Here is a 19,693-nt window from a genome sequence, read left to right as displayed (position 1 = left end):
ACTGTATCTTATATACCCATATTTATAAACTATTAAATCCTTCTTTCTCCATTAGGTGCGTAGTGTGCGAAGAGTCCATCTGAACCGTTCTTACTTCTTCTCACATTAGCACACCACTTCAACTTTATTTATATAAGAGAAATTAGGCTAAACATTTCATTAGTTCCCATCTTTTTTTCTGAGAAAGTTTTGCAAATATCTACCACAAAATATCCATTCTAATAAACTAAATGCATTCCAATGTTATCTATGTTAGATATATGTTAACATTCGTTGCTTTATCTTCTGAGTTTCCATATACCCTTATTAACTAGCTTACTTAATTAACTTATTAACTGACATTCACTTTCAACTTTCCCTCCCTTTATATAAACACTAGCACTCTAGTATGCAAATTTCTGCAGCTTTTCTTCCCGACTACCAAGTATCATTGTACCATCAACAAATATAAGTCATTCCGATCGCTATCAAACGTTTTTTTTTTTATTCTTGCCCAATACATACTCACACTCATTATATATATATATATATATATATATATATATATATATATATATATATATATATATATATATATATATATATATAGAGAGAGAGAGAGAGAGAGAGAGAGAGAGAGAGAGAGAGAGAGAGAGAGAGAGAGATATAGATAGATAAATAAATATTTGGGGGTGAGCAAGCATGACTTTAGTTACGAAAACTTTGAATTTTTGAGCTAGCTAATGTATAGTTGCACATTAGAAACGATCCAAATTCTAAGCATCTATAGGTGCTCTATACCTAGAATAAAACCGATTTAAATCATCTGCCATTACTATTCTTATTATCATTAATACTTGCTAAGATACAACCCTAGTTGGAAAAGCAGGATGCTATAAGTCCAATGGCTCCAACAGGGAAAATAGCCCAGCGAGGAAAGGAAATAAGAAAAAACTACGAAAAGTTCAAGAATAATAATAACAATGAAATAAATCTGTCATATATAAACTATAAAAACTTGAAAATAACAAGAGAATAAAAACCTAAAAATAACAAGAGGAAGAGAAATAAGATAGAATGGGGTGCTGGAATATGACCTCAAGCAAGAGATCTCTAACCCAAGACAGTGGAAGACCATGGTAAGGAGGCTATGGCACTACCCAAGACTAGAGAACAATGGTTTGATTTTGAAGTGTCCTCCTAGAAGAGCTGCTTACCATAGCTGAATAGTATCTTCTACCCTTACCAAGAGGAAAATAGTCACTAAACAGTTACAGTACAGTTGTTAACCTCTTGAGAGAAGAAGAATTGTTTGGTAATTCTGTGTTGTCAAGTGTATGAGGAAGAGGAGAGTATGTTAAGAATTGGTCGGACTATTCTGAGCATGTGTAGGCTAAGATGAAATGAGCCGTAACCAGAGAGAGGGATCCAATGTAGAACTGTCTGGCTTGTGAAAGGACCCAATAACTCTTTAGCGGTAGTTTCTCAACGGTGACTGGTGCCTTGGTCAATCTACTACCTGTTAAAGCGGATTAATTTTTGAAAATAGATGTAACAGAAAAGGTATTCCAATGTTATACAAAAAGTCGCATGCAAGGGTGTGTACAACGTTTTTCTTATCGGAAATGTAGAGTAGGTTGTAACTCTTATTCCTGAGGCAAATACAAAGTGGGGGAGAAATTGGACTGCATTAGCTTCAGGTACGAGAGATGACCATTTTATTGGCAATGCATCAAAGTGACAAACGCTGAGGCTGGATGACTGCCATAATTTATGGGGTTCAGTGGGAAATTTGCAGAACCTGTAGACCGGAAATTTTGGAATAGGCGTATCAAATTCCTCTATGAAAAATATTTCTTTATGGAAAATTCACTGCGAGGCTATTCATGGGATGTCATGAAAAAAAATTACACAATCGGCACGCGCGCACACACACACACACACACACATATATATATATATATATATATATATATATATATATATATATATATATATATATATATATATATATATATATATATATATATATATATATATATATATATATATATATATATATAATATATATATAAGAGGTGTATGTACATACATTCCATGCCTCCTTAGTGAACAGCTTCCTGCCGAAATGCCAACTAAGATTTTTAGTGTTTTAAATTCAATTCTGACGTATTATGTCTTCCCCCATTGTCATGCCAATGAGCCCGCCCCTCATCCGCTGTCCCCCTTAAAGTTTATGATGTATTTTTCATGATCCTGAGACAATAGATCACGACCTAACCCGCATTCATAAAATTAGGATTTTGTTCTTCGGAAGAGCTAGGGGCCCCCGGGTTATTAATGTGTAGATCTGGATTGAATTTTTACAATTAAATGAAGAAAAAAAAATATTATTCTAAAGGTTTACAATATATTGGTACATCAAAGTTGATTTTTATTCTAAAGATTTTCTCCTAGGATACTGTGTCGACAAAAATACCTAGAAACGCTAATTTACTTCAACAGGAATACACGTGCAACAATTATATCAATATGTGTAAAATGACATTAAATACTTTTTCATAAAGATTTACTTTTGTGTTCAGAGTATCTAATTTTAAGAGAGAGAGAGAGGAGAGGAGAGGAGAGAGGAGAGGAGAGAGAGGAGAGAGAGAGAGAGAGAGAGAGAGAGAGAGAGAGAGAGAGACCCAATTAAGAAACAGTCCCAAGTAGAGGGTATTTGAAGACCTATCAAAGAGACAAAGCTGCCTTCGGCGGTCAGATCATTTCCGTTTTACACGAGACAACATTATTCAAGGTTTATTGATATGTATGTATGTATGTATACACACACACACACGCATATATATATATATATATATATATATATTATATATATATATATATATATATATATATATATATATATGTGTGTGTGTGTGTGTATATATATATATATATATATATATATATATATATATATATATATATATATATATATATATATATATATATATATATATATATATATATATATATGTGTGTGTGTGTGTGTGTGTGTGTGGGTGTGTGTGTGTGTGTATGTATGTATGTATATATACCCATATACAGGTTCATATGTATGCTTACGTATCGTCAGAAATACACCTACATGAAAAGAAAATGGAGAGATATTAGTTGACTGACCTATAGTTTTCAGTTTGGATGTATGATTGTTTTTCCTAAGAACGAAGACAACTCTGAAAAACATTACCAAGAAAGTAAATGCAAATTTGCCAAAACAAATCAAATAGTTGTAACAAGTATTACCAGTATTTAATCTAGTATTTTTTTCCCTTTACACTTTTATTTTGAAATACCTTGCCAGTCCCAATTCAAGAAAAGTTTATAATATACTGACTTGTTTCTAGATCTTGGCCTCCGCTACCTATTGTCAAAATAGATTTTATAACAACTGTGTCCTACTCTGAGATTCTGATTTAAACCAGTTTTTTTCACTCCGTTCCTCTTCATATATAACGCTTAATTTCACAGAAGATTGGACCATCTGACTAGATAGTTTGGCTAGATATAATCTGTATTATTTCACCCAGTTTTATTTGTCACTAGAATAAGAGTTTGATTATATTTATATATGATTTGTAACAAAACTCCAAAGTCAAGTCTTGGCCAAACTATTTTTCTTCTTTAGCTGAAACGTTATGCCTGCTGTTCGTAAGGAATTACGGGCAAAGCTTTCTGTAGGCCTGTTTAGGACGAGCGCACTTCAAAATACTTCCAAGTACCCTAGAAGTCACCTGTATTGTAAGTTAGTGACAAGGTGTTACCGTAGCCTGACTTTTTGAATTGAGGTGCGGTCAACGAAGGAGAGAAGGGCCGGGTACGAGGTGCTTACAAGCAGTTCTTTTTCCTTTTTTCTTCTACCTTTTCCCTTGATGCTCTACCTCCGCGGTACCACATCCGTCATTTCATCCACTCGAGGCGTTGAGATATTATGACCCTTACGCTCGCCTTTCTCTCTCAGAATAAGGACGTACTGCCTTAATGCTAATAAATCCTTAGAGATCATATAATGGAAATGTCAGTTCTGATGACTTTCTATATTTGTATTTTTCATACTCCACACCAATAGCTCAAAATAGATAATTCATTGAGTTGGGTAATTTATTTTCTCCACCGTTGAATCTAGAGATTTTAATGTCAAAGCATTGTTTTTTTTCATTTTTCTATTCTATTGAAAGGTACACAATACCAAAGTCTTAATACCAATGTACCATTAAACCATAAAAAAAATATCATCGTGCGTATGTTGCCATCAATCGCATTCCACAAGGTCGGTATTCGCTTAACTTCCCTTTTTCATTCTCTAGTGTCTTAGCCACCTTGACTAAAGGACTTTGAGTGTACGGACCTTCCACATTAGAGTCGGTCTTGGGGTCAAGAAGGTGGTTTCTACCGGTGGTTCCTACGGTCTCCGTGGACCTGGCGGTCTGCCGACTGATTTCCTGTGGGAATGAAAGCTGGAGAGGAGTTCAGGGAGACCTAAGGAAGTATTTGACGTCGGGCGGGGGTCATGCACCAAGGTGGGGTTGGGGACCGGAATACTACGAAATTGAGGAAGCAAAGTTGTTCCACCTTCTCCTTTCCTTCCCACGACTGGTTAACAAAAGGTTTACTTTTCCTTACAGAAAGGGTATGGCCTACTACCATAACCCGGAAGCCTGAGATTTTGCATGAAATATGAAATAGCAATACCTGGAAAGTTTCGACAAGAAAAGAAGTGATATACAATGCTTGGGAAAGTCATACTTCAATGACGAACATTCTTTGTGATCCAGTTTAGCTTTGATCGTAAGTCAGCAATATTTCTCGGTTCATTAGGAGTAGTGTTACAGCACTGCGTCAGGGCAGGAACAAGACCTTTCCTACTTTACCTCCAAACTATTTGGGGGCTATGGCTTTCAGTCTAAGAGTACCCGTCTACAGGAAAGACCTAGTTGGAAAAACAAGATGCTATAAGCCCAGGGGCCCCAACAGGGAAAATAGCCCAGTGAGGAGAGAAAACAAGGAAAAATAAAATATTGTAAGAACTAACATTAAAATAAATATTTCCTATATAAACTATAAAAACTTTAACAAAACAAGAAGAGGAGAAATTAATAGAATAGTGTGTCCGAGTGTACCCTCAAGCAAGAGAACTCTTAACCCCAGACAATGGAAGACCATGGTACAGAGGCTATGGCACTACCCAAGAGTAGAGAACAATAGTTTGATTTTGTAGTATCCTTCTCTTAGAAGAGCTGCTTACCATAGCTGAAGTCTCTTCTACCCTTACCAAGAGGAAAGTAGCCACTGAACAATTACAGTGCAGTAGTTAACCCCTTGGGTGAAGAAGAATTGTTTGGTAATCTCAGTGTTGTCAGGTTTATGAGGACAAAGGAGAATCTGTAATGAATAGGCCAGACTATTCAGTGTATGTGTAGGCAAAGGAAAAGTGAACCGTAACCAGCGAGAAGGATCCAATGAAGTACTGCTTGGCCAGTCAAAGGACCCCCATAACTCTCTATCGGTAGTATCTCAACGGGTGGCTGGTGCCCTGGCCAACCTACTACCTAAAGTGTCTTGAAGTTTTCCTTCATTGTCCTTAACCACAAGAACCTCTTTTGTCATCTGGGGAGTATCGACGAGCCTTCAAGAAGGCCCAGGCCCTAATTAGAGTTTTATAGGAGTCTTTTTAGGAAAAGGTTTGGTGGAAACGGGAGCAAGTGACTTCAATCCTTTGCTGTCAACTACTCCTAATTAGACTTTGGTTTCTTATTTAGTCTGAAACACTTTCTCTAGAGCGTTAGAAATATCTACTTGTGGGGAATCCTAATAATCATTTATCACTTAAATTACGTACTGCGTGAGAAATAAAGTGAACCTATTACGGTAAGGACAGTTTTAGCAGGAGTTTCTTCGGTGTAAATTGATTACCAACTCTTTTCACGATTAAAGAGGTGATTTGTGAGAAACGTAAGATACAGTACTCGGTAATAAGATGTCAACAAGACATTTTTTTGTTGCATTTAGGCATTATGAAAAACATAACCCCCCCCCCCATAACATCTATGTCCAAGGGGTTTAATTGTGTACCTTTATGTTCGTAGAGTATAGATTATATTGAGTAATGAATGCATTGCTAAGTCAATGAGACAAAGCAAATAGAAAAGCCACCATATGATTAAAATGTTGGACCTTTAATCATTTTCAATCGACAATACCGTTGAAACTGCGTTTTGAGAGAGAGAGAGAGAGAGAGAGAGAGAGAGAGAGAGAGAGAGAGAGAGAGAGAGAGAGAGAGAGAGAGAGAGAGCTGAATATCGTTAGAAGAGCAAGCTGACAGTGAAAGAAAAGACAACACAGGGATCGGAATGGAGAAACGGTTAACTATCTCCAGGGATTTAGGAAGCCGGCTGGCATTAATGGGCCTCTCGTCGTTTAAAGTGATCAGTGAAGAAAAACAGGAAAATTGAAAAGCTGACGATGAGTCACGGAAGAGGATTAAGAGCTGGGTGGGAGTTTTAAGACAACTTTTAGGGATTAGTGAAAGGGATTGAGGCGGAGGAAGAGGAGGAGGAAGCCAGCATTTCTTTAAGTGAGAAGAAGAGAGGAACAATAGGAGGAAGTGATTATTTGATAATTGATGACCGAGGCTGGGTACTTCAATGTTATAATTATTGTTTATTGTTACAGTAATATTATTATTATCATCAATTTTATCATCACATCACGGATAATGAATAGAAACTTAAAGAATAAAATGTAAAAGAAAAATAACAAAGTAAATAAATGATATATTTATGATAAAATAATAATAATAATAATAATAATAATAATAATAATAATAATAATAATAATAATAATAATAATACGAAATTATTTTCTCAGAATACTAAAATCAAGGGTTTTCTAAGTTTAACTTATTAAGTACCACCGATTCAACTACATTATCAGGAAGATAATTCCACCATTCGGTTAAATTTGGAAAAAGCTCATGACTGTTAATATCTCTAGTTCCACAATGTGCATTGATTAGTTAGGCAAGATCTGAATGCAAAGGATGGCCAGAACTACCTGAAGGGAAGAGATTATTACCAAGAGCAGTGGTAAGGAATTTAGTAGACTTATAAGTTTACATCCAAGAATCAACGATAGAGGTCAATGGAAAGACTGTTTGCATATCTTGTTAAGTAAACATTTTAACTAAGATTAACGTCTATAATAGGTATCATAATATAAGATAAAAATGGTTACTATTAGGTAAAAAAACACTCCTTATATCATAGGCAATGGTGAGGATATAAGAGTTGAGTGAGAAAGAATCTATTGGAAACAGATGACCAATAAACAGACAGCCGTTCGAAGACTGACTTTGGTAGGGGAATGGATGGGCAATCTGTGGTGTCGAGGCCACGGGTGAGGATGAACCCAGCGGGGTGACGAAGGAGATGAGGCTAAGCTGATGATTGTTTCAAGTGAGAGAGGAACCGGGTTTTTGTTTCATATTCTGTAAAGACGTTGAATCTTCGTGGCATTTTCAGGAAAAATATTTCAAATTCATGGCAATATCCTTTCATGTAATTATTCATATACTACACACACAGACACACACACACACACACACACACACACACATATATATATATATATATATATATATATATATATATATATATATATATATATATATATGTATGTGTGTGTCTGTGTGTGTGCGTATGTGTATGTATGTGTGTGTGAGAGAATAATTGTAGTATGATTATGAGAGTTAGTGCATTATTAAAGAGTAAAGTATTACTAAGTACCCTACTTCAACTGATTGGCTGCATATAATGAGGTGGATAAAAAGTAATTATTAGTAAAAAGCCGGTATTAGATTGGCGCTTAGGTGGTGGCTGTGCCAAGGACGTCCAGAGGACTAATCAGGTTTTGTTATTTATTTTTAACGATGCCTTCTTATTTTTTTTCTTTTAAACTGGATACAATTAGTTGAAATATTGCTAAGCCCATATTATTACTTTTTTACAGTTATTCACACGTTCCACTAAGGGGCCATATTGTCAACGGTACCTTCAACCTGATTTGCCATCATTTCCTCTTGGTGGTAGAAAACTTAAATTAATTCAGCGTCTCTTTTGTTATAATTGACCTTTGCTGTCAGTTATATCCATCTTAATGTATCCGGAAAGTAGGCAAAAGGAAGGCGGTGAAACATGCGTGTAACATACATTTTCTGTACATTTTTTGTGTAATGAGAATTTGCAGTAAGAACTAAATAAAAATTCTTTTAGCCTCAACATTTTTCTCCAAGTAAAATCATTCTCTCTCTCTCTCTCTCTCTCTCTCTCTCTCTCTCTCTCTCTCTCTCTCTCTCTCTCTCTCTCTCTCTCTCTCTCTCTGTATATATATATATATATATATATATATATATATATATATATATATATATATATATATATATATATATATATATAATCATTTATCTTTTTGCTTAGCCCAGTAGGAGAGTTTAAAGAATAACCTCACATATTTCAGCATCCCTGATAAAATGCCAGCAACTCAACAAGTCCAGGGTTGATAATTATGGTGTTAGGTGGCTGGCTGCCATGCTCAACTTGGTCTGTACCCCCAACAGGGCAGGGCTCCGAATCTTCATCTTGTTGATTGTGAAAAGACAGGGACAAACATGGCGCCAAAGTCAAGTTCGACCTTTGCAACTGATTGGTTAAACAACAGAAACACACAGCCTCAGCATGTGTGTGCTAAATGGTCATAATAACTTAATATAACTTCAGATTGCCAAACGACTTTAGTGGAAAGTCATATGACTTCAATCATTGGAAAATGATTTCAGTATTTGTTGAAACCGTATGTCATCAGTTTAAATCCAAGTAGTCTATTTTCTAATTTGAAGCTTTAACTATAAACTTCTGAGAGATTCATGAAAATATAACGTGAGAAACGTTCCTCATTGGCTTCAGTTTTGCTGTAACTAATGGCATCATCAGTATTTGCATTCCTCTTCAAAATGCCCGTGTCTCCTGAAAAGGTTAAGTAGGCTGTAAGCAGTAATAATTCATTCAACAAATCTCTCTCTCTCTCTCTCTCTCTCTCTCTCTCTCTCTCTCTCTCTCTCTCTCTCTCAGTTGTCAGACAGAAAAAGTGAATGTTTTATCTCGCAATGAAAAACTATATTATCTTATACCTTCCAGGAAATAGAAAATAACATTTAGAGACGATGAAGAATGTTGATCAGTCAAAAGAGAGAGAGAGAGAGAGAGAGAGAGAGAGAGAGAGAGAGAGAGAGAGAGAGAGACTTTCCAACAATCAAGTATTAAATATTAACAGTGGATTAGAACATATTATGTCCCATTAATCAGAAGGAATGTCCAACTCGTATTATCAAATAGGTGAACGAGATTTTAAGCTGCGGTATAGATAGATGGTTGTGAGGTTCTACCCCTGTGGAGTGTAGATTCATATTTAATATATTAAACGCTTATATGATCGTAAAAGTAACATTCTCTAATGACATACTATATATGATGCTTTGTAAAATTTGAAAGAACACAAGACACATAACCCCAAAAATTAGAAGCTTCACCAAAAATATAATTTTTTACAATGAAAGGAATAATAAAGAAACTTGCGTACCTTGCAAGTTATTCCTGAAAAGAGAGTATACATAGATTTGGATGCTTGGCAGTAAGCAGCATACAATTTCAGTCAACAGGAGCGCTTCACAAGCTTCATAATTATGGTAGGTTTGATTAACTCAAATGTAAGGTATTAAAATGGCACCCGTGTGTAAGAGATGTTTTCTTCAACGTTATAAAGCATAGTTGACATTTTATTGTTAATCAATGAAACCGAAGGAAAATGAATGCTTTATCAGTGTTACCATTAACTCTCTTCATTCTTGGACATTTTACGAATCGGTCTCCAGAAATTCTGGTTACATTGCCTAAGGCTATTTTACAAATACAATTTAGAAGGATTCATTTTCTCTTCAGATAATTTTCTTGAACTCATGAACATAATTGTATGTTTTTTTTTTTTTTTTTTTTTTTTTTTTGGGGGGGGGGGGGGGTTTAATGGCCTCACCACAGCAGACGCAAACACGTTTCACTATCTGAAAATGTATCGTTCGCTCTCTGTTTTCTTGAACCACAATTACAATCAATTTCTTAGGGATTTCCGTATGCAGTTGTACATTTTGCATGTTTATGATATAAATGCAGTTTCGTAATTTTCCTGTTCTTTATACATTTTTGTAGGTTTAAAGAGTAGCCATTTGATCTCATCCTTAATGCCATCATCTGATTTCATGGCTCAAAAGTTTTCAATTGCCCTCAGAGAGTATTTGCTTGACCTTAATTTTGAACTCTCGCCGTTGACGATCGCGGAGAAACAAGCAGTTATCAATTCAAGATGAAATGTTATTGTAACACGATCGGTGTCTTATAGCAGATGCGTTAAGATGATTTATCCGGAACAAGGACGATGAAATCCGGCAAGCAGAGGCGGGCGTCGTTTCAGTCAAAATAAGGTGATTAATCATAAAAAAAGCTTCAATGTTTTTTTCTTAAATCCGTCAGAAATAGGTTCATAGTACTCTCTAGAGTACATGATGTGTATAAAATATCGTGCATTAATACTATCACTAATATCCTAATTATCATTATCGTAAACAACTCCAGATTCCATAGTATTCAGTATAACAAGTTCATGGGTTAGTAGAGAAAATATTTGTATCATATGAGAAAATAAGTGTATTCTTTGTAATTATGTTTGCCTGGTGGTGATGATGGCAAGAAAATATAGTACCTCTATTGCCGTGATTTATTCTTCGCTTTATATGTAAGGTTTATCAAGGATGAAATCGCAGGAAAATCATGAATGATTGATTAAAACACGATGATCAAAAGTACTATTATTGGAGCTTTACTATTATTATCATTAGTGTTGTTGTAATATTTTGGATTTGAGATGGTCCTAATATTCACTTATATATGAATTAGAGTAGAATGAAAGTTATTCTTGTATTTGACGTTTATCACATCCTATCAATGATTTGCTTAAAAAAGTCTATTTTATTTGCATCCTTTTTACAACTCTCTCTCTCTCTCTCTCTCTCTCTCTCTCTCTCTCTCTCTCTCTCATATCGGGGCGGATGGCCTAATGATACTACTAATCATGTCTTACATCCACAACAAACACACATACGCACATAGGCCTTCCTGATCGTTAACGCCTTCTTTGGCATATTTTCTTTTACATCTGTTAAGACTTTCGCTTATATCGTCGGCGATTTGGTTGTGTTCAGTCTAGAAACTCACTGTTGTTATAATTACATCAGGCCTCTATTCAAAAGTGGACGATTTTTATGCCACCAGTTGAGAGAGAGAGAGAGAGAGAGAGAGAGAGGAGAGAGAGAGCGGTGTTTTATCAACAGTAACAATAACGGTCGAATCAGTATATATATATATATATATATATATATATATATTATATATATATATATATATATATATATATAGTATATATATATATATATATGTATGCACTGACAGTCCTGCGTTATTATGTAGTTCCCTTTAAAAATGTAAATTTGATTAGCCTAAATCTGTTCATGAACATAGCAAGTGCAAATATTAATGGAGTTCAATCAAATGAATTTCCAGTGAACAGTGGAGTACTCCAAGGGAATGTGTTATCACCTATGTTGTTTATTTTCCTCATAGATTTTGTAATGCATAGAACAGTTGGAGATGGCAGAATAAAGATTGGACTGGATTGGTAACAGGAAATTAGCGGTCCTAGAGTATGCTGACGACGCTGTCTTATTAGAAAAACATCGTAGGACTTGCAAAGCTTACTTACCAGACTGCATGGAATATCACATGAGGTTGAGCTTAAGATAAATAGATGAAAGTCAGAGACGATAAGAATGGAATATGTAATAAAAGATGAAATATCATTGAAAGGAGAAAGGAATAATGATGTAATATCATTTAAATATTTAAGAATATTTAAGAATTGAAGTTTAATGAAAGATTGAAAAAAGCATATCATACAAGAGAGATTACTCAAGTGCCATATGTGGATAAGATCATGGTGAAGAGTAGATGGAGATGGTTTAAGCATGCTCTTCGCACTCCCCAAAAGAGATTAGTTCACCAAACTTTCAACTGGGTTCCACAAGGCACTAGAAGAGTTGGAAGACCCAGGCCTACATGGCTGAGGAATATGAAGCGTGAAGTAGGAGATGATGAATGGAGAAGAACTGCTTTAAAAACTCTAGAGACGACTGACGAAATCTATCTGAGGCACTTTGCGTCAATAGGCTTAAGATGACGATGATGATTTAAACCAAGTAGCGGGTTTCAAATAACATATGAAAGTTCTGTAGGAGGAACTGTAAATATAACAACTCTCAAATATTTTTCCTGGATACACGATCATAACTGGCAATCGTTATCAGAAGGATAAAGAACGCTTAAGTTCATGTACTCATACATGCAAAAATGAAACATAATCATCTGTCAATTTCCTACGACCTCAAAAGTGCAAATATCAACGCACAAAAACGACAGCTTAATGTTACTTCGTTAAGAGTGAGTTTACCTTTTAATTCAATATAAAGCTTCTGAGATGTATTTGTGAGATTAGCCTTCCACTTGAGGAAAAGGCACCCCCCCCCCTCTCTCTCTCTCTCTCTCTCTCTCTCTCTCTCTCTCTCTCTCTCTCTCTCTCTCTCTCTCTCAAGAAATCTTTTTAGAATTGTTGTTCTTGAGGTAAAGCTTGGCCCGCGTTCCCGAGTTTGGTGAGGTTCCATTTTAGACAAAACATGGCTGCCTGCCTCATTTGACCTGAGACGAAATAAATAATTCTCAAGTTGAGCGCAGTAGCAGTTACTTATAGAGCTGAAAGTCGCAGTTGATCGGCGTCATGTTTTACTGTTTCTTATCGCCTTATCTGATTAATGGACAGCCTTACGATGCGCGTGCTTGTCCGATCTTAAAGACTGATTTCAGGGGAGGCGAACTTCTATTTTATCCTGAAGGTTTCAGTTGGCTTTGTACCAGCACAAGCTCCTGCTCATTGGGCAATTCTTATATAGCTATCCTGATAAATTTTGCTATACATTGTGCAGAAATATAAATTAATCTCCCAGCAAATCAATTATGATTCTATGATCATCCATACTTTACCCAATCATTGGTATGTCTCGGTAAAATAACCTAATGACAGTAACTGGAAGTACTGAGCACGAAAGTGGGAAGATCTTGAATTAGCTAACACATGAGTGCGTAAGTGCATGCGAGGCTATTGCAGTGTGATATGCCAGGCCAGTCATCAACTATCTATTGCTTCTTGCAATACCTGCATAATGGACGCTTAGTTCCCTTGTAGTGGTCATCTTCCGATCCTTTATGACTGGTCATTAGCAAAAACCTATGTTCGTACTCTCATAGGAGTTGCTCTCTCTCTCTCTCTCTCTCTCTCTCTCTCTCTCTCTCTCTCTCTCTCTCTCTCTCTCCTCTCTAATAGCTTTGGTTGCCATATTTTTTAGATATGCACCTGCATCAGCATCTCATGCTGTGTACCCACCAATGTCTTTTCCCTCTACAGCGATGAGTGCAAGAAATCTCTTTCCTTTCTCCCGCCCCTTGGAAGTATCAAGAATACAGGAATAGTTTTGTATTCTTATGAAATGCAGACATTTCTTCATGTGTGAACAAAGCAATTGACACCTGTTAACAATGATACGAAATCAGTTTTCTTTACCCACTTCAATTCTTTTCTTCTGCAAAGTAAGATATTCATGCTAAGTATTTCTCACTATGTATCTTCCTGAATCAGGCCCAACCTTCATCATATTGTGTTTTTACGAGTAGGCGACTTGTCAAGTCAAGATCTTTTTATCTTCTCTAATTTGTGTACAGTATTATAAACCTTATCCTGTTGGCTATTGACTCTGTCCATTGACACGGTCTACGAGTTTTCGTTTACCTTTGGGCGCCAATGGCGCTGTGGCAACCATTAAACTCACCCCCCCCCCCCCCACTCCCATTCATCTACCGAGAGTCTTTCTCCGTCTTTCCTAACCTCCCTATTACTTTGCTCTTTCTTGCCTTTGCCTTCCCCTCCTCCCCCGCTTCCTCTTACCTGCCTGTTTAGCTCCCTCCTAGGTTTAGCTTAACCCCTTCCCACCCGCTCATCTCTCTTCTCCCTCTATCCCCAAATCTTTATACATAACGTCATTTATGGAAACATCGAGTTCGGCGCGTCAGATGAGCCTTCTTAAATCGGAACCGGTATACAATTTAGGCGATACTGTATATTTTCTCTTTATTTTGAAAATGTAGGATAATTTGCTTTTTATCAAGACTGGGATAAATACACAAAATTGTGGATTCAGTTGGTTTTTACTAACTTGTTATAGGGATACGTTTCACACATTAAATGGAAAGGCATACACACACACACACACACACACACACACACACACATATATATATATATATATATATATATATATATATATATATATATATATATATATATATATATATATATATATATATATATATATATATATATATATATATCTCTCTCTCTCTCTCTCTCTCTCTCTCTCTCTCTCTCTCATCTCTCTCTCCTCTCTCTCTCTCTCTCTCAGACATATTGTTAAAATGTGATTTGATACAGAATAAACATCAAACTGCACATTTCAAGTTAAAAAAAAAAACAGAATGTATCTTCATTAAACACCCACTTTCGTTGTGCTCATTCTTGTGGATGTAATCATTCATATTTATATATATAAAAAAAAATTCTAACGATTCCTTTAAGGAAAGGTTAAGTAACTAATCATCCCCAAAAGACCTAACGAAGCCTAACCTGAATTATTGAAGAACCAAGGAAAAAAACAGACCAAGAAGCTAATCGTAATTACTTTAACGGAGTTTTTTTTTTTATAATTCTATGAGACGTTACCTGAGATACACTTTTTTTTCACTTTCGTCTCTTAACGTTTAGTAATATATTTCTTATGTAAACATTTCTTGGTTTGACTTTCGTTTGGCTTGCTGAAAAGTATCGGTGAAATTGTGAATAATGCGCCCACTTAGTCATTGCGGAGCCATATGTTGGCATGTCACCCGTTCTTCTAGAAAGTTGTAGTTTTGCTGTATCAGCATTTTACATTCCACTGAACTAATTAATAATTAGTTTATTTTGGAATTTAGTCATCGATATGAGCAAAAGAACGTATTTATGCAAATGAACGAATTAAATTTGCAATTGTAGATTACTGTACAGTTTGATAATCATAAATATTTGAATTTTTGCATTCCAAGCTTGCTGGCGTCCGCCTGAAATCCCCACTCATGGGTACAGGAGACTCGTACTTTGTTTGGGAGCGCCAAATACCTTTGGAAATTCCTCGTTGCCGACGTAATATTGCCATTAACAAAGTGACCATCAGTTTACTTGGTAAAAATAAATCAAAGGTAAATTTGTTGCGCAATATAATCAAATACATGAATACATTTTTGAGTGCAGTTGAAATAAATCATCGGGGTTTCCGATCTTTCCCTTGATGATGACGACAGTAAAATGAGAAGTGACAGAGAGAATATTGGAAATGGACACGGGATGTGGTGAGTAACATATAGTCGTGGTTGAAGAAACCAAAGATTTTGGTGAAAAGTTAATTTGAAATAGTGCTGAGTACGCAAGACAGAGAATGCTTAATAATAAGCTTGAAATCAAACTAATTTTAAACTTACCTGGCCAATGACTGGACTACTACTGTGAATAGGAAATAAAATCTGGTGTTCTCCGCAAAGTAACATTTTCACACGGGAAACTTGGCCCTTGTAATTTTTAGGCGCTAGTTGAATCAGTATTATAACTTCAAAAGTTCCAACTTACAGCAAAAGCTTTTATGCTGAACAGGCTTACAAAGCCTTTTTATAGTTTATATATGATATATATCTTTTGATGTTACTTTTTAAATTAATTTATTGGTAGTTGCATCAGCGACTGGTTATTTATACGAAAAATTTACAAGCTTCATTCAGGACAAGAAAATTGAGGCCTTTCAGTAAATACATTAAACAGGAGTGGTGAAATTTGGAATAGCAATCAATTGTTGCTTCTTTAGGAGCTAGTTGTTATCAAATAATGATTTAAATACTTTGATAAATCATTAGTTACGGAAACACTGAATAAGTAAATCACTGAATGAATGTCCCCAAAACACCATATATATATATATATATATATATATATATATATATATATATATATATTATATATATATATATATATATATATATATATATATATATATATATCGTATTCGGATGTATTTTATAGTCCGAGAATAATTTACATTCGAGAATAATCCTGTTAAGATTTTTACAGTAAATATGTAATGATTCTCCTCTTCACGACATTGCTTTGAAAGTAATCGCATTATAAAACAAGCTGTTAAGTCCCATCCATTATGACTTGGCTCTGTTATCAAAAACTGATGGATGGTTTAGTGCAGGATGCTGTTGTCGCAGCGCTACCACAAACAATAAGGGAGGATCTTAATAATTTAAACTAACCTCACAACAACCAAGATCACCGATACCGATGCAAAACAAGAAACTTGTAAAAAATGGACATGGAATTTAAGATAATTATTGGCATCATATAAAAAGGTTATCTGTCATGACCTCCTTGGCGCTTCATACGTATCTTTGGCACTGAAATATTCTACTAAATTTCGTAGTTTTGATATATTTGTTTGACTTTATGGTAAATTTCCTGATTGCGCTAAAATCCTAATGAACGTCAACACACCAAGATCGATGAATTCATAAAAATCATCGAACTATTGTAATATCACTTAGCTAAAGAAAGCATAAGCAAGAGCGGGTAACATCATTTACATAAATACAAATAGGATGGAATGCGGACGAATCCAAAGCTTCCAATCCCTCGCTAAGGGAAATGTGAATAATCAAAACAAGTGACTTTGTTGGCTGACGTCGCATCTAGGCTAAAGATTATCAACTCAGCGTCAGTAAAATATATATAAGAATTTTAACTTGTTTTTGTTACACAACATTTTCCCATATTTCGACCACAAAGGAATTAGAATCATATTGGTTTTGTAGTTCTGAATGAAAAGAAAAAGTGTGCTTTTATGTCTATGCATAGGCTACGTGGAAGTGACGTGTTTGGGACGGATTTATGAGTAAATATCTTTGGAAAAATAACTGATGCATGAAAATGCAGCTGTTGGCAATCTTACTTTTACAGCTTTACCTTGAAATTATATCAAGAAATTAATAATTCACATTTTGAACCCTTTTTACTAATCTTATCAGACAGACTACTTATTCAACTTGTATCAGTAGATAAAGTTGTTTTCTCTTTTGCCGTAAAGCTTCTTGAAACGCTACTCTCCTAGTTTAATTTCATTTACGCACTTGTTGATTTCTTAATCTTATTCGCATATTACGTAAAATAATAACCTAAACGTTCATCTCTCTTCATCATCTTTCTGGCTGTGTACATCTAAAAGGCTGTTTCGTCAAGTTTACATAACAAACACGTGTATACATAAATACCCCACACACATACCTACACAGAAGCTCCTTTGATTTTCATGGCATCATTCATTTCCAGATTTTCTAGTTCTGTTGGAAGTTACCAAGAAATCGGGCAGCATGCAAGCCCGAAGACACGACAATCAAGCTGCTTTTTTAGGTGAAAGAGGTTTGGCGCAGAAATGCAAATTCCAAGCAAGTCTTGATATTCATCTTTTTTTTTCTTTTTTTTTCTTTCTTTTTTTTCAGATCGGGCCAAGGGTTTTATTTATCAGTATTTTCCTTGATTTTGGTTCGTTGTCAACATCACAATTAACTCTCTACTCGTCTTTGCGCATATTACTGTATTATATCACCCGGATAATAGACATTTACTGTTCTTTTAGGTTTTTGAAGGTTTCGGTATATTTATACATCTATGTTTTCTGACACACTGTTACATGAATATAAGATAAGATTCGCATCTTAATTGTGGAAACAGACTATTTTAAGAAGAGTTTGGAGTTGTTGAAGGTCTTGCTTTATATAAAGGTATTCATCCATCCACGTGTAGTTTCATATACCAATGCATAAAACGATATTCATAAGGATGTATATTTTGTCTATGACTTGATTGTGGACGCAGAGATCACTTCAGGGGTTACTTTGAGCTTTTGAACGGCTGGTTCTACGAAGGTAGCACATTTGTATCCATTTGCATGGGTTCACACAAAGATAATGTGTCACAGGAAAGTAGCTGTTCTTACAGCTATTAGTGAATACTTAAATTTCTTTGGGAAATAGTTGCTTATGGATTTATTGGTCAACAAATGTAGCATACGTGTACGCGTACTCAATTCGATATATATATATATATAATTATATATATATAATATATATATATATATATATATATATATATATATATATATATATATATATATTATATATGTATATATAATATATATATATATATATATATATAATATTATATATATATTTATTATATGTATATATATATATATATATATATATATATATATATATATAATATATATATATATAATATACATATATATATATATAAATATATATATATATATATATATATATATATTATTATATATAATATATATAATATATATGTATATATATATATAATATATATATATATATATATATATATTATATATATATATATATATATCTGTGTGTGTGTATATATATAAGTATGTATATAATGACTGATAATGAAACAAGATTGGCCATCTCACCATTTTGCCTACAGTACGTGTTAACATGAGCGGACGTGTCGATATCAACATGACCTCAGAAAGTCTTATATAAGATTGATTTAATGATGTGAAGAATAGAGGGAGATTTAGTTTCGTAGTCAACACGTCTGGGGAGGAAAAATGTGTCCAAGTGGTGTCAGATGGCACCATGCAGACTATTTTCTGGTTGCGATGAATATTCTGTTACTCGACCTGTTGACGAATTCAATTTCTTTTATCAGCTCCATAATTTTTCTTGATAAAGTTAACTATTGTTTTTCCTATTATTCCTTGTTATAGCTATCAAATAATAATTAGATATGTCACCTCAATTGTATCTTGAAACTGGATGAGGAAGATTTAAAGATATTAAAGGAAAACTCATGACCATCGAATTCTGCAACTCCTTTGCAGTAGATTGTTCCAGTCAAAAGTAACTAGTTTATGTAATCAAAATAATTAACAGACCCCACAAGGGACAACGTTCACTTTAGATACTCACCTAATATAGATCATTTATTCCACAAGCCGTCACATTTAGCTGGTAAATGTGGTGCGGGGTCTGACCTCGAGAGAAGTGACACTAGTTTTATATTTGCAGCGATCAAGATTAAACTCAGAACAGAAACGATGAACACACATAGGGACTAATAACTTCATGCTTTCACTGTACTTTTTGTCGGCAGCTACTCAAGCAGTCCACTTCCATCGGTCAGTAAAAACCACGGCGCTAATTTTTTTTTTTTTTTAATTATAAATTGATGTGTTGTTATGATTTTTATCAATTAAAAGACCACTTCATAAATTATCCACAATCGCCTTCCG

General features: G+C 34.7%; 1 protein-coding gene across 3 annotated transcripts in view; it reads right to left on the bottom strand.

The window, feature by feature from the left end:
• Positions 1-19,693, bottom strand: part of LOC137626001 (uncharacterized) — a 77,164-nt gene that overhangs the window by 40,584 nt on the left and 16,887 nt on the right. The window contains exon 1 of one of the 3 annotated variants that reach the window (XM_068357085.1): positions 19,371-19,601. The exons of the other annotated variants lie outside the window; for them this stretch is intronic. Within the exon in view, the coding sequence (XP_068213186.1) occupies positions 19,371-19,384 (14 nt within the window). The 5' untranslated portion in view covers positions 19,385-19,601. Of the gene's footprint in view, positions 1-19,370; positions 19,602-19,693 lie in introns of those variants that run through there. 3 annotated transcript variants of the gene reach the window in all.

The sequence above is a fragment of the Palaemon carinicauda genome, chromosome 33, assembly GCF_036898095.1.
Source record: "Palaemon carinicauda isolate YSFRI2023 chromosome 33, ASM3689809v2, whole genome shotgun sequence".
Lineage (NCBI taxonomy): Eukaryota > Metazoa > Arthropoda > Malacostraca > Decapoda > Palaemonidae > Palaemon > Palaemon carinicauda.
The sequence above is the reverse complement of the archived record's forward strand: the minus strand, read 5'-3'. Positions and strand labels throughout refer to the sequence as shown.